The 25,938-nt window shown below is 42.1% G+C and overlaps 1 protein-coding gene across 3 annotated transcripts in view; it reads right to left on the bottom strand.

Annotated features, from left to right (window-relative positions):
- Positions 1–25,938, bottom strand: part of FGF13 (fibroblast growth factor 13) — a 313,728-nt gene that overhangs the window by 106,691 nt on the left and 181,099 nt on the right. For 2 of the 3 annotated variants that reach the window (XM_039382399.1, XM_039382397.1), the window contains exon 2: positions 7,700–7,867. The exons of the other annotated variant lie outside the window; for it this stretch is intronic. In XM_039382399.1, coding sequence (XP_039238333.1) covers positions 7,700–7,865 — 166 coding nt within the window. In that variant the 5' untranslated portion in view covers positions 7,866–7,867. The remainder of the gene's footprint in view (positions 1–7,699; positions 7,868–25,938) is intronic. 3 annotated transcript variants of the gene reach the window in all.

Raw genomic sequence — 25,938 nt, 5'->3', positions numbered from 1 at the left:
GGCCAGCTCCAGCTTGAGATTTAAAAATCATTATCTTGAAATAAAAGTTCTAAAACTGTTCCTAATGCCACTACTTACTTAAATTTCTCTGATGCTACAGAGTGCAAATTTGGTTAACAGTTACATAGCTCACAATTACAGCTGCACCTTTGAATTTTACCACCAAGAAAACAAACCACTTAACTTCCAATCTGTTGCTTGTGGCCAGGTGAGGTGGTAGATAAAAATACTGTGAGGACTCTTTAGTGCCTCCCCTGGTGTCTCTATTACCTACAGACCTGGGACCAGCTACTTGATGACACTGTGAGGTCTGCATATGTTGGAAAATATGATCTAATTATCAGCTCCTCTAAAGACAGCTGGGCAAGAAGTGACTGCAAGGTGAGCATCTCTCCATCAGTGCCAGGCACCTGCTGAATTCCCCCTCTGTGAGGTGCTGGCCTGGGCAGCAACAGCCTGGAAAGAGCAGTGACACTGTTAAGTTTTAAATCCTTCTGTCAGAGAGAGGGTGCTCAGCCTACCTTTATTATTGATATTTTATGATCATGTCCTCCAGCCACATTATTCTAAGATCTTGGTCTGACAGACAGACTAAGGTGTGCACACTATTTCCTGGATGGAGATGGGTGTGCATACACAGAGAGAAGGATCTTCCAGCTGTAAACCTTATTTCAGGTCACATTCAGCAGACAGCAAGCACCACAGATGTTTGAAAAAGTCCAGGTAGGTAGGAATAACCTGGCAGGTGTATTAGTTAAAAAGCATTAGCAAAACAACACAATAGGATGCAGGAAACATGGCTGTGTATAATACCCTGATCTCTAAGCCTCTCAGGAGGTAAGTAAAACCCTATGGAAAGCTCTTGCACTGTGTCCTTTGAGGTGGCAGGTACATGTGAATTCAGGAGCAAAAGAGGTTTGCAAGCCTTTGGAAATGTTACTTTCAGTGACTTTCCTTCAAAGCCTCAAGTTCCTTCCTCAATATATCCTCTGTAATCACTGAAGTACCCAGTGACAGAAATGTTATAGCAAGAATTGGAGTCTTCCTGCTCACAACCTTAAACAGAGAACCTTATTCTTTAAAACATGTCCAGCCACCTCAAAAAGAGATGGTTTTTATATGGCAGCACAGAGCAGGATGTGCAAGCACCAAGCATAGAGACAAGTACCTGGTGAAAAGTAACTAAGGTGTGGAAAATAAAAGTAGTAGGGGGTAATAGTTTGGGAAAAAGCTGAGGTAGGAGCCTAATAACCTGTCACCACTCATGCATTGCCTGCCAACACTGGCTGCTCCTGTCGTCCTGCCCCCAGTCCCTCACCATGTCACGCTCCTGCCACAGCTGGCACTGGGCTCACCCAGGGCTGAGCCTCTCCTTAACTCACATGGTGAGAAAAGAGGGTGTTTGGTGGTGGATCTTGCCAAACTACAGGTCAACACACAAGCATGTGGTGGGAGGGAAGAGGGGGGAGGACTGGAGGCAGCCGGCAGTTCAGCTGGCACAGGCTGCCACTGCTGAAGAGAAAGACAAAAAACTCAGGTTGTATCTCTAAGTCCATGGAATAGTATTGAATTCCCACTCTGCTGTATTTCTGCATGGCTAGAAGTGTCACCTCCCAGAACCTTCCAGAGAGAATACAAGTCCCTAGTGCTCAGCTGGTTCAGTAGGGAATTGTTATTGTTACTCTTTCTGATGAGATGTCCAAATAGTTTTGAGAATCAAGTCATTCACTTCCCTCTTGATAATGGAAAACATTAAATTTCCCTGCTGCTTGGGACTTAAGCAGTCCTACTGCTGACGACTGTGATGACTTGCATGTTCAATCATGAATCGTTTTGGCAGTAAGGACCATATTAACTCCTTATTAAGGGAGTAAGGAAAGAAGAAATCAAACTAAACTCTGTGATGGGGTTCTGATCTCATTTGGAGACAAGCAAATATTGAGTAAATCTTGGATTTTGGTGGAATTACTCTGGATTTGCACTGTCTGAGCCTGAACCCGAGCCAGGCCCAGACTGTGTTCAGGTAAGCTCATTAAATACATCCCAACCCCTTTGACTCTGCTGGGAGCGCTCACATGTTTAAAGTTAATCGCGTGCTTAAAGGCTTTGGAGGATCAGGGCAAGAGGGCTCAGCCACTTACAGGACTGAGCTATTCTGCTTTATGTGCTGAGCATCTGAAGAAAATAAGAGTGTAATTGTCACCACTGCCTCCCAATGCCCTGACATTGAAGGTTATCAGTTAATCACTCAAGTCAAAGATGGTTTCTCTTAGGGGGAAAAGGCCATTATACTAGTGGCAGCTTCAGACCTTTGACTTTATGCCTCTGTTGCTCTCTTTAGATCATCCTTCACTACAGATATGGTGCCATATCTGCAGCAACTCCATGTGTATCCAGACAGACAGGATATAGAGCTTTTTTTCATCTACTATTGGACAAGCCTCGGGCATTGCTCATTGCTGCTTCTTGGACTTGGGAGCAAGGAAAGATGAAAGCTTCACATTCCCCACAGGAGGACCTGAGAGGTGCAGGAAAAAGCAGAGTCAAGAACAAGGTTTTGCTGAGGCAAAGGGCAATAAGGAAAGCACTGACGCTTGCTATATCATCATTAGGCTGCAGGCCCAACATCAGGCATTAGCAGATTGCCTGCCTTCCCTGGGATGAGCTGCTCAAGGCCAGACAGCTTAGCTGCAGCAGGAAAGGGTTAAATACTCCTGCTGGCAAGAGCAAATAGGATACCACGTTTTCACTTTTCACCTCTGCTGAAATCAGAAGACACGATGAAAAACATGGAAGCTCATGAAATGCTTCTAAAGAGGATCATGTAACAGAGTAGGAGCCCCTACTAATGCACCAGTGAGTTCCCCTCAGATGGCTGCTGGTCCAGGTTAAATCTGAGGCTGAAGACACCACAGTGCAGATGCTGAACCTCCTCACTGGTGTCTCACTGCCAAATGTGCCCAATCTGAATGTCTCGGACACAACCAGAGCAGGTGGCTGTGCCTCTTTCACGTGGCTCATCTCTATTATTCTCCACTGGAACACAAAGTCATTTTTAGTTCTGAACAATATGTAAAGTTTAAAAACCTCTCACAATTCTCCATGATTTCAAATACAGGTTCTCCTCCCCCTTCTTCTTTCTTTTTTCTCCTCTAAAATGCAGAAGTACACATGCATTAACATAATTAAATGAGCGAGCAGGGCTAATAGGACTGATTTGGTCTAGAAGAAAAGGATATAATTAGAGTGCCAAGTAACAGTACTATCTGTGGTGACACGACTCTCAGAGCACCAAAGGGACAATCAGTAGGACAACATAAAGGCTACAAATTTCTACTGGTGACAAAACTGCCTGTGCACATGGAGTAGGTGGAAGAGGCAGCCCCCCACATAATGTGCTCAAACATCCTACCTTTTCCTTGCCCCCAGGACTGGCTCTGCCACTAATCCCATTGCTAGAGATGAGGATAACAAGCCATTGTCAAGGGCAACCACAAAGCTGCTTGTTTCATATTAGCATCCTTAACATTTTCTATCTAATCAGATTTCCTGTTGGTTGAGGAAAGCTGCCTTTCCTCATTACCAGCTGCTATCCCAGATTTCCCTCTCCCCATCCCCAATACGTGTTTTGCCATGCTTTTCTGCTTTTCTGTGTAAAAAGGTTATGTATGCCTGGAGGGAGACTAAATGTTACCAAAAAAAAAAAAAAAAAAAAAAAAAAAAAAAAAAGGCACAAAAATCCCACATGAAAACAGAACTGTGGGCAAGTGGCCAAGACTCTTGATTGTGTGACTGTGACTAACCAATGGGTGTTTTTAAAAAAACATTTCTCATTTTATTTCCTCCCCTGGATGTAATAATACAACTCAAATTAGTTTTCCAGGAGCTGACTTCTTTTTATGTAACCATGTTTTATACAGATAGCAGCAGCTTATGTTTAAACTATTTAAGAGAACAAATAGCTGCAAAATGTACTTCAGATGGCCCTTCTACTGCTAGCAGTGTATTCCTGGCTGGAGGGAAGCTATAAAAACACCCTGTATTTTGCTGCTGCTTGGATGTAATTGTAAACAATGCCCAATGCCCACAGGACTCAGCATCTAGGTAAGGATGTCAGCTCTGCTTGTTTTATTGCATTTGAGAGACCCACGACATTGTAAACTGTAGAATGACTTTGACAAAACAAAGCTGGAATGATGTGGAATAAAGCAGCAGTTCAGCTTTTAACTCAAGTTTCCCACAGCATTAGGAAAGGCAGCATCCCATCTGAACTGCAATCCAGACTGACAGACATCACTCTGCTGGCAATGGGCTCAAATGGAAATTTCCACATTTTGGGAAGATAATATTGTTGTGATTTCCTGTTGTTCTCCTTCTGTTCACTTCTACCACTTGCTACAGTTACTGGACCAAGGACCTTCTATGTGTACTCCGGGTTGATATCAAATGTACTGACCCCGGATCAATTCTCCTAAGGTGTATTTGAGGCATATGGGTGCTGGGAATAATGGTGATACTGCAAGCAGGCAGGTAGGTGTCAGGAAAAGAACAAGAAACCAAGGCAGGTCAGTTTAGGAAACATGGATCTAATTTTCTCATTTCTGATTTTGCTTTTAGAAATCAACCTAAGCTATGAGAAATGAAACAGGCTGAAGATATGAGTAGTGATGGGCCACTAAGCTCAGTTACCACCGTGAGGTGGCATTTAAGTCTTTCAGCAAATACCAGAACATTCCCCAAAGACCCCTACAAAAAGCCTGGAAAATCTTTTACCTGGTATCATCTTACATGCCTAGGGGGTTCAAATCCTGAAGTGATAAATGTGGGTCTCCAAGCATTAACCCTGTATTAAAGAGGTTAAAAGATGCAGAGAAGAAATCCATCATCTAAACAGAAGAGTTAGGCAAGGAGTTGCAAAGTTCAAAACATGCAGGCTTAACTACATGTTCCCATGTCATTACTCAGCAGATAAAAAGGTACATTTTTATGCTCTCTGCAGAGTCTTTCAAGTCTGCAATTTTCCATAAAACTACCATTGTGACATTTTACTTGGAGAACTTTCCTAATAGCTTCGTAGTTGTCATACTTTCCAATAACTTGAAAAATGTGTAAATTATGCCACAGTAACAAGTTTAAACATTTCTTTTCATTCATCCTACCAGCACAATTGAGCCTGCTAACTGCTGGGTTCACACCGGAAGGTATTCTGCTAGGATTTGTTTCAGCCACTCCAGTAACTTCAATGGACTGTTGCAGTGTTTGCATGGAAAGCACAGTTCAGATAATTTCACTCTCAAAATTTTTCAGGCTTCATGCCAACAAACCACTGAGGATGACACACATCAGTCCTTTGGTGGGTCTAACACCACTGCCAGGCAATTCACAGGTGTTGAAGAAAAGGACTAATGCAGCCCAGGCAATTTGAGCTACAAGAGAGGACAAAAGGATTCCTAAACATATATTTTTCCTCTCATGCTAGGAGCAATATCTTTCACAGAAACACATATAGAAATCACACAACAACAAAAATTGATACCCCTATGAATTCCCATCAACTCAGATAGTTGCAGGACAAGCAAATACAGCCACATCTTCTTGTGTCTGTCTAGCAATGCGAAATTCCTAGAGGAGAGGAGGAGGGACAAAAGAGGGAACAGAAATTAATCCTTGTACACTACAATAAAAGATGACAGGCTTCCCTCTTAGAACTAAACATTTTCACTGAGAACGAATAACAATACCATATGCCATGCAGGAAGGAGTAACACAGCTGTCGTTGGAGACAGACAGCGTGGAGATTTACGGAGAATCTAAGAAGAGCAACTGTTGGCTTCCAGGCGGCAATACGGCAGAACTGGTGCTCCCCAGGTCTTCACTCAGAGCCTGCACCCTGTAAGATTTTCCTGGCAGATCCTGAATTCCTCAACACTGAACCAAACCATGCCTCCAGGAGACTCATGCTCTGGAGAGAAAAGGCCCAGCATACCTCTGCTTTCCTTGTTCCTCTTGAACAGGCCATTAGTGCGTAAATTGTTGATTTATTCACTGAAAATGAGCAGGCTCAGCTAAGAGCTAGTCCTCAGCAGGAATCCAGCTCCCAGGATAAGTTCCACTGAAATAACCATCAGCTTCTGCTGGAGTGACACATTAGCACATGGTAAAAAATGAAATACAGCATGTGAGTCAAAGATGCCAAGTTTAGGGCCCTTCTTTTTACGGATCATATGGAATCTTTCACCAAATATCAGTTGCTCAGCACCTATAGTAGCTCAGTTGTCATCATCTTCCTAGAGGAGTTTGACATGAACAGTTCTGGGCTCATAATTTACTCATGAACACCACAAACCCTGACAGATGATAGGAAATTCATGACATCTGCTAATCCAGAAGTGTCCTACAGGATTCGCCTTTCCTTCACGTTTATTAAGTTACAAAATCACAACCCCTATCAAGTCAGCCCTAGAACTGAGAGGACAATGAGACTTTTTCAAACCCCAATTTTAATATTCAGTTATATCACCACTGAAACAAAAAAACCTCTTCCCACACCTTACACCAGTGTGTGTGTCAGACTTAGCATTTCTGGTGAGATGAAAAAGAAATACTATTCTAATAAAATAATTTTATTGTAAAAGACTCAAATCTCCCAGACGTGGTGCAAAGAATATTCATGAAAAATCTGGGGTATGTAACAGGAGAAAGCAATTGACTGAACATTTAGGGATAACAGTGACAGCTCAATGACTGATGCCCATCATTACAGAGAGAATAATACAAGTGATTTGTCATAAGAACTCCAACCTGTTCACTCTGCCATTCCTGTAGACTCGACTGTGGCAGAATCCAGCCCTGAATATTTAATCTTAAAACACATCTACCAGCAGTAGCATTATTTGTCTTGGCAGGTACTGAAGCTTATGCAAAAAGGAGAAGGCTTACCACTTGGAATATGAGGCAGTAATGCAAAACACATATGGAACAATAAGAGAAAATATTAAAATAATATAATTTAATATAGTTTAATCTTATGTACACTAGATGAATGAGAGATACCTCATTAGCAATTTCATATTAGTAAACACAGCACGAGAAGAGACCATACCTTTGCTTTATCTGAAAAGGAAAACATTCTACTTATTTTTTTTCTGCTCTGCATGCATTTCATTTCCCAAAATGCAACCAGGCGTGCATTACATACAAACTTCATCCTGCTTCACCCGTGTACAGCTGCCATGAGCATTCTCTAGCGCTATGCAGAAGCCTTATGGAGTGAAAGGTGTTGGGGACAAGCCGAATCTTAGTCTAAGTGCCATATTTTCAGCAGAGTGCAGCTTCAGAAATGTTACTGGAAAGAACCAACTAGGAATTGATGCCATTTTAAGTAGCAAGCAGCTTTTGGCAGCCAAAAAAAAGGGCAGTGTGTAATGATGAGAGAGCTGAAACAAACAAACTTTATTTAAGAAAAAGCAGCGTCATTTCTCTTCTAGAACGATACCGTACGTGGTTTATACTACAGTGTCCCGTGATAGCTGACTCAGACACTAACAGGCAAGCAAAGGGGACATGGAGTGCATCACGCTTCCTGCGTCAGCGGCACTGCACTGACACAGGCTGGAAAACACACAGCACGCTCTCGGGACATACATGGAAAAGAAATAAAATAGAAACAAACAGAACATGGATCCATAGTGCCACAAACCTTCCGGCTCTGTGTTCTCTTTGAGGTGCACTTGCTTCAGTGGGCAGCAGAAGATTTCGTGACACTTAGCACGAAAAGGGGACTCTTTTTTCTTTAATTCCGCAGATTGGATCGAATCTTGCCGTAACATAATGTACTCCTGTGTGCCAGGGGGAGCGTCATCCATAACTGTGGTCACCACATAACAAAATGAACTCAAGTTAGAGCTTGAGGAAAGCAATCTAGGGAATCAAATCAACTACATAATGTCAGGGTGGGGGAAAGAAAGGAGGGAAAGAAAGGTTTATAGGAAGGAAAACAAACCTTAAAGTATCTTGGTCATGGTGGTAGAAGGGTGGGAAGGAACATTTACTTTTATAAACAACGCTTCTCATAAACATCAACACTTTATACTGTTTCATGCAGTTTTAATAAATAGACTAACACCCTGCTCCAAAAAGCAACAAAGTTCCCTCCTATGTCTTTGCTTTATTCTCCTTTAGTACCTATATCTATTCTGCATGCAGATTAAGAAAACAAACAAACCAAGCATGCTTTTGCGGCCTAGCCATAGGCAATGTCTACATTAACATCAGTGAGTAATCGTTCCACATCTGCAGGTAATGCAGCATCAGTGTATCTATTCCCCAAAGTACAAGAAACATGCCTTTATCAGGACACATAATTACACACAGTTCCTTAGAGCAAGGATGATAATCCAATGACATTTGACTTGATCATCATTTTCAACGGATAGAAGAATAAATGTACAAAGAGAAAGCACATTAATCCTTTTGATGGTTTTCTTGTAAAACAGCAAGTAATTTTTAAAGTTGATCTTATAAATCAATAGTGCCATTAATAACATAAATGATACGCAGTCTAAAATGTTTTCTGAATGGGGTCAGACTATTAAATGGCAAAAAGATAAAATATATAGCGTACAGAAAGCTCCAGCTACCTCAAAGTATTACATTACCAGAAAGAATTGAAACACTTTTCCACTATCTAAAAAATGAAGCCTTAATAACAGAGATAGTGAGATTCCTCAGCTCACAGCTTTAAGGCACAGATCATCTCACAAGAACAAAAATTAAACGCTTTTTCAAAAGACAGTCTCTAACCACCACTAGTTATTTATAGCATGATGTAGAGATATAAAACCACAGCCAAAACCAAGACCTATGGCAAAAAAAAAAAATAAAAAGCCAAGAATTAGGAAAATAAAAATCCAATAATAAGGAAAGTAACTATTAATAGGTCCACAGATGCACTTGCATGCATTAAGTAAGCTTATTTGGTTCTCAAAGTGTTGGCCATTAATTCTAACAATCTAACTGCTTCCTAAATATCTGCCAAGGTATAACCATTTTAAAAACCTGCCATGGATCCCCTCGAACAAATATTAGCCTCTTGCATTTTCATGCACTTGATTTTTTCTCTAGTAAGAGTCATATCTAGATGAAAAACTCAACAGTCTTTCTATTCAGAGTGGGCAGTCACCTTCTTTCAAGACCTCATTAATCCACTGGAGAAACTTGGTGCCTTGGCTGTTGCTGCTTCATTAGACTGCATGCAGCACCAGTAATAAACACTAATAATCTATACAAGATGTCATTAAAAGGGATGCATGGGCTAATAGGAAAGCACAACTGGTTCAAAAGAGAGCAGCAGGCCAATGGAGCACAAGGTCTGTGTTGCCACATAATTACATCCTTAACAATACCAGTTTTACTTTGGCTTATGGGAAGGGTATGGATGTGCTCATGAAACGTACAGCCTTGAGACTGAGGGGCAATGGCTGGGAGTGATTATTAAGAGTCAACATCCAAGCCCTGATGGGTCACTCCTTCAAAAAGCCACCAGGAGAGAAGGTGACCACCCAAAAGGTACGGCATAGGGACATGCCAAACGAGCTGTTTGGCACTGAGCTGTGATTTATTTGCTTCTTTAAGCTCAGATCATGCAGCATCTGCAAACCAACTCCACAGAGTGATTCCATTCATCAAGTATTTGACAAATAACTGCTTGACATCACTAGGGGGGCCCACCCCTATCTCAGGCAAGTTCACTAAGACAGGTGGAATAGGCACAACTGGTACTTTACCAGTCACCTACACGCTCATATCACCACGTGCACACAGATTTATTTAAATGTGAATATACCACAACGAGACCCACACCTTCTATCAGTGAAGAACACGGCAAAATCAACAAAAGCACATTGTATTACTAGACCCAAGGACAGCAGGTGTAAATGAGTCTTGGTTTTGAGGGCCACCGTAGCACTGACATCTGGAGCAAACCCCAGGAACCACAGCAATAATGCAGCCTTAATGTTGGAATGATGTATGGATAACTTAATTGATGTCAGTGTTCTGAAGGAACAGCTAAAACCTTTTCTTAACATGATGAATGGCCTCAAGTCAGGTTGAGAATTTATTACAAAACGAGGAACACCCCCTGACCCCAGTGCGTCCTTTTCCCTGCTATGATGACAGCCAGACACCCTCGTGGAGCCACTGAAATCACAGCTGCAGGACCTCAATTACAAGCCCCAAGAACCAATCCACAGGCAAATTTCAACTACACAGAATCTAAAGTAAAAAACTTTAAAATCTTGAGGATGTCCATCTCTGATGACTAAAAATAATCAGTGCACAACCATGAAAGTATCATTATTAAATAACTGAACAAACACTTTAGAAAAGGGAGAAATATCCTCAGGAATCTGCTATGATTTTGCTAATGGTATAAACCCCAAATTTATAAAAGAATCACATATACATCACAGTAGGAGAGAAACCATAAATTTTAGGGAATTAACGGAAATCCAAAGCAGTATTTACATGCTGTGCCATGTGGAGCAGAGGACATTGTACTCAACTGTTCCCTCCATTGCAGACTCTAATTGTAGGACCTATGATATGCTTACACTGCTCTGTGTTATGCACAAATACACGAGTCAGCTTCAAATCAGCTAATCTGGGTAGTAATCACAAACCAGCACCAAGCTCAAAATGGGAGCAGAAGACCCATGAGAAGCCTGGCAGATGCTCAGCTTCACTCCGTCATGTGGATGCTGTCCTAGAGAGCAGTTAGGAGAAACCTTTACTGAGGCACAGCTACATTTCCTTGACCACCTTCCTGAAGGCAGATGTGTAACCATCGTGCCAGCCTCCAGTCTTCAACTACATCTCTGTTGTTGTATTTCAGCAGCTAATTATTTTTTTTTCCGTTTCATCCTAATGTACTCCCAATCCTCATGGGTAGAACACCTCAGTGCTCTACATTCCCATCTTCCCATGAATAAAACAGGGACAAGACTGTCATGGACACAGGTCATCAACGTACAGCTAAAGAACTTGTATATTCTCAGATGGAAGATCATAAATAAATACTTCACAGCTTAAAAAAAAACCAACAACTTTTTTCTTCCCCCCCTCACAATTTGATGGAGACCAAACCCACAGCAAGTGTGTATGTTTAGCAGTAAGTATAAAATAGCTACAGTATCTATTATGTTTCCTACATCAAAACATTCTCCTTGCTAAATATCATCCTGTAGCATATTCTTTCTTTTAAATAAAATAATAATAATTACATTAATAAAAACCTGCTGTCAACAAGCCAGTGGGAAAAAAATTCCTTCTTCCTATGAGCTTTATTGAGAGAAAGTGATCTTTAGGATGACTGCCAGCACCAGGATGTTTTTTGAGATAAATTCAAACACATTTACTTTATATAAACACACCAGCTAAACAATCCACTGGCTTGTGTCTTTCTTTTACGTCCAACTGCATTTCAGTCCCATCTAGAATTGCCAGAAACCATAACATCAACCTTGTCCATAGGCCTTGGCTCAGGTTCCAACTGAATAATCTTTGATGTAATTCAAAGTTTAATAAAACTGTAAAGAAACATCTTTCCCCCTCAGTTTTACATGGACAGGCTTCAGCTCTGTTAACTAAAGGTTGTAGGAACCACAGAGTAAATAAAATCCAGGCAACACAAATCCTCATGTTTCTGTTAACTGTTGTTCTTGTATGTACGACACGATTTAACACAAAAAATATACTTCCATAAATCCATTCCCTCCTTGAATGAACATTGCAGGTTATTACCTGAAAGGTGAATTTCCTTCCTCCTTCGGTTCCCTAACTTTTTCTAGTCTGGTTAGTTTTACATGCTGTGAGCCCCAGGATACTTATACTTGCAATAAATCAGTTTTCCTGGAATTCTGGAAGGACTGAAGTCGTGGCTCTACACTAGAGCTTCAAGCCATGGAGAGCACTAGAGTGCCTCTTAAATCCCGCATACACAAAGTGAAGAAAATCCCTTTCCTCTGGCACAAATGAGCAAGTTGCCAAAAAAAAACCATTCCCCAAAATTACTCTTTTTGGAAAAATTGGAGCAGCAGCACAAGCCTCCCCACTGCTGCCTGCCTGGCTGTGCTAGGACATAGAACAGCGATGCTCACTGAGCACCTCCTTCATTCCCTGCCTCCTCCATACACAGAAAGGAAAGAAACGTCATAAGTGAGGTTACCCAGGCCCCTGAGGCTGTTTAGAGTTATGTAGTAAATATTTTTTTTTTCCTTTTAGGGGAAAACATTGGGCTATCAAGTTGCTTTCATCTCCTTACAGGAACAAAACTAAAAAACCTCTCCAAAATAACTTGCTTCAAGAGACTGCCCAGGACAGGAAAGGGTGGGAAAGTGAGGTATTTTTCTGTAATAACATTTTCCCAGTTGAGACAGTTGATGAAAAGCTCTCAAGAATACATGCAATAACAATTCCCTTTGCTTCTTTTCATCACTGCTTTGTTTCCCCCCTAATTTATCCCAGTTCAGGTGTGATTTCTTTGTTAGCCACCTGAACAACATAATAAACTCAGGGCACAAAAATAAATACAAGCTAATAAAAAAAAATTAATTCTATTCTGGGATTGTAATACACTCAAAACCTCTTAATGACTACACAGTCTATCTGTACCATTAACTATCCAGCTTTGCCAAAACCTTGATGAAGTATTCTTACCAAACAGCCCTGGCACTTCTGCATCACTCAGAAGTCTTATTTTCAGCTTGCAGCTGTGTGCTCACAACTTAGAAGTCTGGTTGACTCTGACTTGCAGTTTTCACAATGAAGACAGATATCACATGAAGTACAAGCAGCCAAGTCTCTAATTTTTATTCAGAGCAAGCCATTTCTGGAATCCCTCCTTTTGCACCACTCTTTTTTTCCCCAGTATAACACCAAAATCAGGCACCACACCAGAAACTCACCAGCTCATTCCAAACTAAAAAAAACACAAACAGCAAAAATACCTTGTGAAGACACAACTTTCTTTAGATGATATTTCAAAATTAAAACTTGGCTCAAAATGAACTCTCACCACCCCTGGAGGCTTCTGCTTGATGGGGTCCGTGACAGAGGACAGCGACAGCCCAGCTCCTTCACTCCTCTCACACGGAAGCACCGCCTGGTCTTTTGTTCTCAAACCGATACTATAAATTTCCTCTATGGCAACTATTTCTCTGTGCTTATTTTTCAACTGATATTGAAAGGACAGTTTTACTGCATAAAAAAATAGAGCATAAATTTTGAGATTGGCAGTAGCTGTCTCTAAGAGCTCAGATACTCAGGGAAGCAAAGTCCTTGCTCAATAGAGGGTTTTTTACTACTTGAACTAACGATTTTTCAAACTGCTGATCTAAACTAGATTGCAGTTGGTTATTAGAAGTTGAGGCTTTTGGGATTGAACAGTATATGGTCCAAGAGCTCTCTTCTATGCCTGGTGGGAAAGGCAGGGTAACTTCCTATTTATGGCATAAGTGTCACAGGAATATTTAAAATTCACCACTGATGTCCAAATAATACTCCTTATGGTAAAACCAACGTCACAACTCCTGATGGGATTTCTGTGTAAGGCAGAGATTCCCAAACACCTATATAGGCAGCTGCAGCCTGGAGCTCAGCAGTTACCCAGCCCCTGGGAAAGATTCTCCATCCCACATCAAATACAGGGTTTGTTGGTTGTATTGATTTTGTTACCCCAGCAGCAGTCACAGCCAGCCATGCTACAGCTTGAGCCTTGCCCAAACATCCCCAAACTGCTACCAAGGCTGCAACACAAGCACCCCCAAAGATTTCTGTCAAATCCTAAACCTACTTGGGGCCTTCATTCCTAGGTGGAAATGAAGCAGTGAACAGAAATCCCCTCTTCAAAAGTCTGTGGGAGCAGATGGAATGCTGCAGTCCTACTCCCAGGGCTTGGTCAAGCACAAGTAAAGCAGGACGTTCAATATGGGCCATCAAGTGCAACACCTTCACTGCCAATAAAGTAGGAACAAACTGCACTGAAATCTCTTGCAGTTCATACACAGGTGGATTTCTCCTCTCCAAGACAGCACTCCTGCCTGCTTTAGATGGATTGCTCATAATTATTTCACAGTCCCTTCCAATACAGTCAATGAAATCCTTATTAGAGAACCAGGAATAAAGTGAGCCAAAATGATATGGTTAACACCTACTTTAGGCAAAACATTCCATGCTGAATTAATTCTTCAGGTTTGCACAGCCCCACCTTCACTCTCACATCAATGAATTTCCCCCATGGTTTTAGATAGTGATTTATTTTCTGATTTGAAACTACTTTCCATCGTGAAATATTTTCATTTTTTAAACAAGCAACTGTTGTCTTATGATCAAAATTAAAAGCTGACAGCTCTTTCAAACATGTTTCTTTCAACATATGTAGGAATTTTGAAACTTTTTGATCTGCCGAAAAATTCTGAAATATGCTCTCTTTGGGTCAACCACACAGAATATTTTTTTTCAGATCTTCCAAAAATATTTGCACAGAACACTCCCCCTTGACCTAAAAGAGTAATTGGATTAACTGCTAGCAGTAATAGGCTGTTATCCTCTAAAAAGGCTAGCCAAGATAAGGCTGCATTTAGATCTTTGTGCATAATAAAGACAATGACATCCAACATCAAAAATTTGTTGATAAATGCTGCTAAGAATGTATCTCCTCTTTCCCCGGTGGAAATGGCACTAACATTTCTGCACAGAGCCTTACTTCCTAGCTATTCCAGGCACCCTTCTACTGCCAAACAGCCTTTGATTCACTCTAATCTGGCCATTTTTCAGTGATGCAGCTGCCTGTAACTGTGACCTTACTGTGCCCACATGCAATGAAGGGAACAGAAGGCCCAGTGTGAAAACCAGCCCCACTTCTTAGGAGATCTGCTGCCTTCCTGGGCTCTGAGTTACAGATCTGAAGAGAAAGCTTCCTACCCTGGTACAGCCCTCAGATTGATTGATATTTATTGATTACTTACTGATTTTTTTTAGGTAGGCAGCAATGAAGTTGCAACAAGAAATCCAAGGGCAATCAAGAGAGACTTCAGGGCTGTGGGATGACTGGTTAAGGGATCAGGAGCACAAGTAGTGTTCTCCACTATCCCTCCAGTTGCAGGGAATAATGAGGGTAGAAACAGGAAAAGCCAGCATATCAATACTTTGCTCCAAGCCTGGTGTCAGCAGCAGAATGTTGTGTCAGTGGAGGTTTAGGTTAGACATTAGGAAAAATTTCTTCACCAAAAGGGTTGTCAGGCATTGGAATCAGCTGCCCAGTGAGGAGGTTCAATCACCATCCCTGGAGGGATGTAAAAGATCTGTAGAAGTGGCACCTGGGGACATGGTTTAGTGGTGAACATGGCAGTGCTGGGTTCATGGTTGGGCTTGATGATCTTAGGGGTCTTTTCCTACCTGAACCATTCTGTGATTCTAAGAGCTTGGTTTGGGAGAACTGCAGTTTCCTCTCCCAGTGCTGCTAGGCAGTGCTGTCAGCCTTCTGCATCTGAGCTGTGATAAAGAGCTCATCAAGGGTAAGTAATAGCCACAATTGACTCTCCATTGTGCAGACCCACCACCTTTCCCTTTCCAGCCATCAGACTCTGTGGGTTTGCTATGCAAAACGTGTGCCCACACTTATTTAAACTCTGCAGCTCAGTTCACTGCTTTGCTGTGCTTGCCTCTGAATGAATGAATATTGCTTCCCTGCCTGTTCCAAGTGGTTTCCTGCCTTTCCCATCTGCCAAAATAAATGCAAGCTGGCTGCTTTCCAAACAGGTGGGTTGATCCATGCACCACAGCAGATAAGATAGTAATTTACAGTGTACTATTCCTCTCTCTAGAGTGTGCATATAAGGAGCAACAGGCACACAGAGCAGCTTATAGCAGAGCTGGGAGCACACCAGAGGGTTATTGGGGACCCTTCATGAGAAGCAGGGCCTGGATCAAGGGAGGATACTGAAACAGCAGGACCTGCTTGTCCAGCTTCAGAAGCTAAGCCATCCAAGTTGCACAGCCACCAAAGATGTTGGATCAAGTTGTGGCTGCCACCTAACGCACCAGCCCACAGCTTGTGGATCAAACATTCCTCTTTCTGCTCCAACAACACAAGGAAGGAAGCCTTGTGGAATACAGGAGATGGACAGCAACTCTGGATGGAAATAGGAGTTTGCTCAAACCCCTTACTCACCCCGTCTATCACAAAACCCACGCTGACCAGCTCACAGCAGTGTCACACACTGCACAACACTGAATTTATGGTCTCCATTGACAAAGTTTGGGAGGAAAAGCAAGGAATGTTGCTGTTTCTAAGAGAATATCCTTGCAGTGTGATGAAAATCAGGCATGCAGAGGAGAAAGTGCCAAGAGAACTGCTAGAAAGGTCCAAGGATGAGTGGGAAACTAACAATTCAGAGAGCTTTGGAGAGCTATAGTTTGCTGCTTATGAAATATTAGAATGCTCTTGTGCATTGTAACTTTAATAAGAATTTAATTATTAATGTAGCCCTATTTGGAGCTAGGAGAAAGTTTCAAATGATAAGGGAAGTCAAGATAAGTGAGAATGCCTGTACTTTTTTCTTCCTATTTATGCAGCAGCTATTGACAATAGCTGGGCTACAAAAGGAGACATAACTTCCCTGGTGTTGGGGGGAAAAAACAAAACAACAAAAAAAAAAATCACAAAGAAAGAACTAAGAAAAAATCAGAATCCTCTTGGAAGAGAAAAACAAGGAAGAGTGGCCTGAAAAAGGCAACAAAATAATCAAACAATCGACTGCATCCTTCCTGGAAATCTGAAAGGATCAGCCATACCTCTTGGGAGCAGGAGATGAGCAGCAGTACAATAGTTTATGAGTCTGCCTCAGAGATTCACCACTGCTGCAGCTCCTGGGCATTTCACTTGGAAGAAGCAGCCAAGAACAGAAGCACCATTCATGAAAGGGTAGGTGACACCTCCCAATGATTTGCCTCATTTACTAAGGATTAACAAAAGGAAGGACGCAAGAAATTGAGTGTTTTAAAATTCAAACTCATTACAGAAAGAGCTGCTCTGAGAAACGGCCTCAGAGGAGATATTTCAAAACAAAGCACGGAAAACTAATCAGTAGGAGCAAAAATCCTCAGTGTGCCATGGAGAGGTGCACGGTGTGTTCTCCCAGCCCTAGGAAGCAGCAGAACCCTGTACACTGCTGTGGATCAGCACCCCTGCCCAAAGAGGCACATGGCTCTGACCAGAGCTGTGCACACAGCTGTCAGACGAACAGCAGAAAAATCCTTTCAGAAAAGATAAAACAACAAATCTAATTTAACCTGAAATATTCCTCTCCATTTTAAGGGTGGAAGTTATTTGCAACAGGCTAAAGGCTTATACAGACAGGATCACTATACACAAACACACATGTACACAAAACATTTTTAAAACAGTCAAATGAAAGGCTGCAATATTTTCTCATATTCTTTTCTTGGGCTGAAGCTGTAGTTAAATTCACCTCCATCCACAAATGATCTTACACAAATCACTTGTTGAAAACCCCTAACATTTTCTCAGCAAGCTCCAGTACCCTTGAAAATACTACTCAGCTGTAGCCTCAATGAAGTCATTGACACAACCAAGAGACCTCTGCCTATACAGCCACTTCTATTCGCCACTGTGTTACCTACTGCAGAAGCCACTGCTGGAGCAGCTTTCCTCAGCCCAGTTACCAACACTGTGACTGAATAATTCACATCAAATAATCTGATAATTAGTCATCTTTTTCCCCCCATCTGGCCCATGAAGTGTTAAGTCATTATATCCACTTGAACAGCCTATCAATGGAGGATGATGTGCAACAACACTCACAATACTGCATTTCTGCTCTCCTGAAATAAAAGGTCTGCATTTCAGAAGCCTTCACTTGACACAGGTTTAGAAATTGTATTTGAAGCTGCCTTTAGCCTTTACACAATGAATGCTGCATATACACAGAGGGGTTTCACTTTTCACTGTTAATCAATTTAATCAGCACTGAACCACATTAGCAGAAGATTAAACTACTTGTTTAATGACCACGCTTGTAGAGCCCAGCTACAGGTTCTGTATACCGAGATCTTTCTCAACTACCCAACAACTTTCTTTTGCACGCTATTGTGGTACTTCCACATATTGGGCAGCACATCTGCCACATAACAGAGGCCTAACTGCACCAGAATTGTAAAAATTTTCACACAGTATGACTTTAAATTATATTATTATTTTACTTAAAGCAGTAGCTTTCAATTCATTGAGACAGCTGCTGCACCATATGACAGACAAGATGAGAGAGGTGATCAGCGCTGGGTCACAGACTGCAGGAAGGATTTCACCACCTTGCTGTGAACAGCGAATGTGCAGTGACTTGGCTAAAGACACCAACCTGATGGATCAGGGAGCATGTGAGGAGGACTTTCACTGCCCATTTATTAGCTTGAACAGACAGAAGCTCGCAGCAGAAATTGGAGCAAACTTCACCTCAGCAAGCATGAAGCTACCAGCTAGCTCCTCCCTCTCCAAGCGGACTCTGCCCCAGGGACACGTTCTGGCAGCTCTCTTCTCCCTGCCCTGCCCATGGGTGGTGGATGAGCAGGACCTTCTTGGTTCCAAAAAACAGAGAAGCCAACCTCCCCCAACTACACACAGACTGATAGTGGTACCAAGACAGGCTGTGTAAGCACAATAAGATTTCTTTGTTCCTCCCCCTGTTTTATGCTGCCTTTGCTCAGACAGGAGCACCGATGCTGCACAGTGGCTTAATGCACTGAGCAGGTGTGCAAGCAGTGAGGGAAGATAAACTACAGAATCTGCCACGGGTGTAGCTTAGAGCACAATCACAGTGATGTCTGTGTGTGCATGGAGACGGCTGTGCACACTCCCAGAACAAAAAATGCACTGGTACAGTAGACCTGATCCAAAAGGAATTTTGATGCTATGTGTTTGCATACTAGCAAAAAAGAGTTAAAACCCAAGAGGTACTGTGCTTAAGCCAAACCAAAAATAACTCAGATCAGTGACTCTGGCCCAGCAGATCACTGGTCTGCTCAAAACAGCCCAGCCAAGGCCAATGTGTCATGCAGTTGTTCACAACTGAGTGACACGTTGTCACCAATGGGAAGGGCACAGTGACAAGGTCGTAATAAAGAAATAAAATTTAGATCTTTTACAAACCAACACACATTTCCACACAACTTAGCATGAAATTCAGATGTTTCTACTGGTGATCTCCATGCCCAGGTGGCTGTTGCACAGCTACCACCCCCTGCCAGCCATGGGAGGTGGCTCTGCACCGGGAACTTCTACGATGCACATACACATGCATACATAAATGCTCAAGCTGCAATGCACTATTTGGAATTAACTTTTCCAGAAATCAAAAGGCAAAATGATCAAATACGGCTGTTCTGCCAAAGCAGAAATAACAGTGGAGTTTATTGCCTTTGTGTATTTTTATACCACATTGCATAATATGCTCGCATTGATGTTCAGCACCGTAAATGACATAAAAAACAACCCAAGGCAGCAAGCACAGGAGAGCTCCAAGAAAAAAATCATCACATTTCACATTCCAGTGCACGAAGTATATGCTGCAGTGCTCTAGCTTACAACAGTCTATCAAAGTTAGCAAAGACAAATGTGTACCTTAGAAAAAAGACATTGTTTCAACACTGAGCTATAAATTAGCTTCTAGTGTTTAGGATGTAGGAAGTGGTCTTTATTGTAGTAGAAGAAAAAGCCACTCTTTTCAAACTAAGGACATGGCATACTGAATATTGAAGTTGGGAAGCTGCCTCTGGGGATACCACACTCCCTCTTTTACTGCTTTGAAATCATCCATATTAGAGACAAGTCACTATTTGTATCATTACTGTATTTATGCCTACTGGGCCTTTACATAACTCAAAATAAATTAAAACATTTATTCTGGAAGTTGATTCACAAACTTTAAAACATGGAAAAGACTGTGCTGCTGTAAATGTCTGGAACTTGTGAATTCAAACCAGCTCCAGTTGAACAAAAAAAAAAAGATCAAGAAAAGCTCCAGAGTAATTTGCAGCTGCTGAATATTTGGCCCTTACGACTGTCAAAACAAGTGCTCCAGTACACAGGGCCTGCAAACCCTCATTACTGAGCACTGAGCTGCTTTGGACAGTTCAATTTTGCAAACAGTGTTCTCAGCAGTATTTGCACAGTTCCTAATCACCAGTAGCAGGAGTCCTTCTACTGCTTCTTGCCCTGTATGCCACACAAGCAGCTACAGTATTTTTAATATTAGCCCCCACAAATCCACTTCCATCTTAAGTGACTGCTGGAGAACTCAAAATTAATGTTTAAAGGCTTCTCAAAGAATTCTTTTAAGAAACGACATCTTTGCGGGTTGCAAAGAAATCCACCTTTCCTCTTACTTTTAAATTTACTAATCTGTAACTTCCATGCTACCAATGTACTCTGCTCCTGAACTGAAATTCTAAAGAGCATTTTGCAAAATTTTATTACCATTTTAGTCCACCTTTACCTATTAATTTCACACCAGATACATAACTGACACAGGCTAATGTGCTCGTTGTTGCACGCACCTGATTGGCAACACACTACAGAGAAGGGGAGAAAGGCTGCAGATGACAGACGTGCTATCCCACTCCCCAACAGGTCCTACCTGTCTTAGTCTTTTGGGATCAAATCCACGTGAAGCCCTCTCTGGATGGAAGAAAACAGTGACTGTGAGCTGCTTCTCCTTGTCCTGAACTGTCATGTAGATGTGGGATTGCGGATGTCCTGTCTGCCTGTGGATCTCCAGGCTGCTAAACACGATGATCAGAGATGACTCACTGTCACTCTCACATACATTAAATGGCTCTGTCAATTTTCTGACCTGAATTATTGCTGTAATTGTTGTGTCTCACAGCTGAGGAGCTGACACTAGGGTTGACTCAACCACTGGAGAGCTCCCGCAGCCGTGCTGGGTCACGCTGCTCGTGTCACTGGGGGTCAGACCTTGCCCTTACCCAGCAGAAGTCATTCTCTCCCACCAGGTAAGACAACAAAAGAGAGCTTCCCTTGGCCATATCTGACAATTAAGTGCTGAAGTTTCTCTCCAGGAATGTTTTGCGTATCATATATTAATAGTCTGACTAAGAGCTTTAACTTCACATCATGTCTAGACAAAGTGTCCCACTGTGGGCAGTAGCCTGGAAGGGCACTTTAAACAGCTGTGGGTGAACAAAACATAAACTGTGTGGAGAACTGACAGGTTGTATGTACACTGCATCTCATTTACTTATACTCCAAAAAGTGAAAACAACAGGAATTTGGCTGAAGTTTTAGGCAGAAATAGGCCAATCCCCCAGGCTGGCCAGAAAACCAGGGACAACCCATGTTTTCCCAAAGTTGGACATCAGGAAGAATTTCTTCACTGAAAGGGTGGTCAGGCATTGGAACAGGTCACCCAGGGAGGGGGTGGAATCACCATCCCTGGAGGTGTTCAAGGAAAGACTGGATGTGGCACTCAGTCCTCTGGTCTAGTTGACAAGGTGGTGATTAGTCAAAGGTCAGACTCCATGATCTTGGAGGTCTTTTCCAACCTTATTGATTCTATGATTGTATGAGAAGTTGTAGATGCCTCATATCTGGAAGTGTTCAAGGCCAGGATGAACAGGGCATTGAGCAACCTGGTCCAGTGGAAGGTGTCCCTGCCTATGGAAGGGTGTTGGAACTAAAGGATCTTTAAGGACTCTTTCAACCCAAATCACTCTATGATTCTATGTCCGTCTCTCAACCACCTAGAACAAATTAAACAGTCAGAAGACAAGAAGTGAAATAGTTGAAAGTTCTACATTAGCTTTTTGAGGGCAAAAATGTAAACAGGCTCTCTCGAGTCCAGGTGCACTCAGCAGTGTCCGTCTACGCCCTGGCTGCACTCTGACAATACAGTTCTCCCCTCAAGCATTCACCTCCGTGTAGGAAAGTGACAGTCAACACACAGGACAAAAGCACCACAGTTGCAAAACCACAGTAAAACTGATGCTGTAAACAAAGAATGCATGGTAAACTATTTATACCCCACTAGAGAGTCTTTACCAGTTCTCAGCAACTTCAAGTGTTTGCTTGCCCTTGCCACTTACTTGTTAGGTGAACACTGCATCTAGATGTAAAACTGCATCACTGCTTCCTTTCATTTAAATGATCTGCTTAAATTGAAAGCATTTAACTCCCTTTCAGTGTCTTTTATTATGCTCTAACACGCTGTTGTGTGATTACAGCGTTAAATATTTACTTGACATTATCTTGCATCTGGCAAATGTATTCTGATACTTCCAAGCAAGTCCCATGCAGGATTAACTTATCCACTGGTCTTTGCATAGTTGTGATGGATCCCATTTATTTTACCACTGCAATTCTCTCTGAAATATGTCTGCAAAGTCTAATGAGTTTTCCAACAATTCCGTTATGACAGATGAGATTTGCAGAAACCAGACTAATTTCTAAGTTTCTATAGAAGTTAAGACTTTTTCTGCCTCCATTAGGCTTTCTCAGTTTCTATGCTATTCAGACCCATACAAAGGCTGGCTGCTACTCTGTTAGTGCTGTCAATTTGCAGGCACCTTCTCAGTTTATTCTCGTTCTTATTGTTAATTAACTATTTCATATTGCAAATTCCCATTTTTAAAGATAAGGTGCTGTTGTCACAATAGTCCTGTAAATGAATTATTATAACTATAATGCATTCATAAATAACACATTACAAGACTTAAAATACATATTTTTTTACAGCTACTGTAACCCTAGTTGGCCTATGTGTAATAGAAATTGTGCATCCATGAAATTAAATGGAATAAAAAAATTAATTTTCAAAAGTTTAGTTCTCTGAAAAAGTTATTGCCTCTAATTCTTTTTGGTCAAATGTTATTTTCTTTCTGATGCTAATTAGAATACTAAAATAAATAAAAATGACAGCCTCTGGGTAGGGAACTGAAGCAATGAAGAGCAACGAAATTCCACTGAAGGCCAGGCAATCACAGGGGTGGGAAGGAAAGAGGAAAGGGAAGGCAGGAGGAGGAAAAGCAAACCTACAAATATCTGCTAATGAACTTGTGGCAGGATAACAGCATCCTCAGACAAGTCTTCAGTAAAACATTCCAGAGTCAACTTCTCCATGAATTTCTTCACAGGCAGTAACAGGCTGTTTCCCATGAACTTGATCAGTGTTCCAAGAAGCAGCCCATAAGCCCATAAGCCTACCCAGGAGCTGCAGGAGGCTAGAGCCCCATGTACACCTGACAGCCTGTCGTGCCCTCGAGTCCACCCCACCTCTGCATCCCTTGCAAGTGGCCCTGCAAACCCAGTGTGGGCAGAGCCAGTGCCCACATATAAGCCCCTGCCAACATCTTCTCCTCCCCAAAGGCAAGGTCTGGTAGGAGGAAAGGGACCACAGAAAAGGTTTTCTTTCTCTTCTACATAGAGCAAGGGCAAAAAAGGACTGCATGGGTCTATGACCATAGCCTCATGAAATATGAGAGGGGGCAAGAGCTGTGTATAATGACACACAATCTATTCTCACTGCTGGCAGCAACACACCCACACTGAAAGCTAGGAACCTAAAGGGCCTCAAAAGCAATGGGACACATCTTCAGGATAAGAATTAAAATGCAGGGTCTCAACCTCCAATGATTCCTACACATTTTTAGAACTGGGAGGGCAAAATACCAAGTATGGTTCATCACTAACTGCATCTCCACATTCCACCCTCCTGGAAGAGCCAACAAATACAACTCTGCTTTCATGTGATGTCACCAAGCCTCCTGCAACTAATTAATCTGTGCAACAGAAACGAACAAAATCCTACTTCATTCTAAGCTTTGGTTGGGTTCTCATAGCCCCATGAGAGCCAAGAGGATTTTAATTTGATCTCAGACCCCATGTAAGGAAATCTGTCCAACTGATTACAATCACAAAAAAGTCAGACAAGGAACTGTGTGCCTTTGCAGAGCCAGGCTAACCAGCACAAAAAGTCTGCACAACCTCCCCCCTTCCAGGGATTCAACATAGATGCTCCAGCACAAAGTCGAAGAACATTTTAAATATTTCTATCACTTTGCTGTACCCTTGATGGCTCATGCTGCAGGCAGATTCTGCTCTGCATGCATTCCCTACAGCACTGCACAGATGTTATTTTTCCCACTTATTTGCCATGAAGATACTCTTCCAACAACAAAACGGGGAGTGAGAGGTGCCCAAGAACAATTTTTTCAGTTTCTATAAAATTAAAAACTCAAAAGGACACTTTTTCTCTCAAGTTGCAGTCAGACAACTTCACCTTTTTTGGCCGACCCAACCTTGCATTCAGCGAAACATTCTGTAGAACGTCTCCCTGGTTTCTCCTGAATGGCCTTTAAAACACTGGCAGTTGAGACTGCTTAGTCAGCACTACACACGAAAAGCTATTAAAACCTGAGCCTTAATAACTAATCTCTGCTAGCCACTCGTGCCTGTCCCACAGGGCAGTAACACAACACGTAAGAGTTGTTCCCATCACTGACTGCAGCATGGACAATGTTTGAATTTCCTTCATACCTAAACCAGCAAGATTTTAATTTTATTTTTGGCTTACTCTTCATCACAGGGCTATTAAGTCCTGGTCAGATAAGGCCTTTGCAGGGTATCCAAAGCTGTCACCTAAATGCACACCTCCGGCTCACAGCGTTTTGCTGTTGCTGCTTCTGGCATATGGAGAGTTTAGATGAAAACAAACAAATACTGGGTAAAAACTATTCCAGAAAAAAACTGAATATTTATGGCTTGCACACAGAAACCTGACTGGCAAGTGAATGCTTCAGGTAGAGATAAAAGGAGTGACAGAAGAGTAACTTTTATCTCTGCAGTCTACATTTAATGAATGCATCAACATTTGCAGATGATTAGGGCCAACCTAAGTGCTTTGTTGTTCCTTTGTTGCAATTCTGAAGGGTTCAGACTTTATTTATTCATTTTCTTCTTTTTTTTTTCCCCTCTCCCCATAGTTGCAACTAAATATATTTTTTGGCTTTGCAAAGACCTATTTCCATTTATAGAATCCAGACGACATGCTGGGGATGATATTTCCTAGCTGAGGCATCTGCCTCCTTGACAGAGGGAGAGATAATCACATTGGGTGAAACAGCCTCGGCATCTGTGACAAGCTTAAGATGTCAGAAATGAGAGTATCGCGTCTTGTCCCTCTGGATATTTTTTTCCTGGGAAATTTAGCCCCATCTCATGTGAAATGCAGCCAGCTTGCAGTGCTGCTCTGCTGCCAGCGACAAAGAGCGAGAGGGGGGAGGGAGGGAGGCAGGGGACCGTTTCACTTCTGAGGCTGCCACAGTTTCTATTTAATTGCTTGCTTATTTATTTAATTATGGCAGCGACAAGAACTTCTGGTCAAGCTGCCAGCATGCTTTCCCTGAAACAATTCACTGCTCTGAAATTACTTGTGCTGGACAATCTTCCTTCCCCTCTGGATCTTTACCAAGAGTAGACAAAGCACAGAGCAGCCTTATCTTCTTCTGCATCCCCATCAAGAAGCAGCAAGATGTCACAGCTGACTAAAGCCACCTTGCCCCAGGCAGCAGAGGCAGAAGGTCCAGGGCAAGAAGGGTTTGCAATGGGACTGAGTCTGAAGAAGTATTTCCAGGCAGATTGAATCCTCAGATCCAAACAAATGCCCCCAAGACACAAGTCCTGTCTCCCAGATCAGAACTAACCTACAGCACTTGCCCCCTCCACACTGATTTAAATCCTGCTTTTTAATTTATAGATCAAATGTTTTGCAGTCACAAATCAAATTATGCTGATCAAATTAGTTAGATCAAGGTACTACTTTTCTTTTGAGATGAGCCATTTGATGCTGT

The sequence above is a fragment of the Pipra filicauda genome, unplaced genomic scaffold (genome assembly GCF_003945595.2).
Source record: "Pipra filicauda isolate LSUMZ 115617 unplaced genomic scaffold, ASM394559v2 scaffold268_size1050017_pilon, whole genome shotgun sequence".
Classification (NCBI taxonomy): Eukaryota; Metazoa; Chordata; class Aves; order Passeriformes; family Pipridae; genus Pipra; species Pipra filicauda.
Note: the sequence above shows the minus strand (reverse complement) of the source record. Positions and strands in the feature narration are given on the sequence as shown.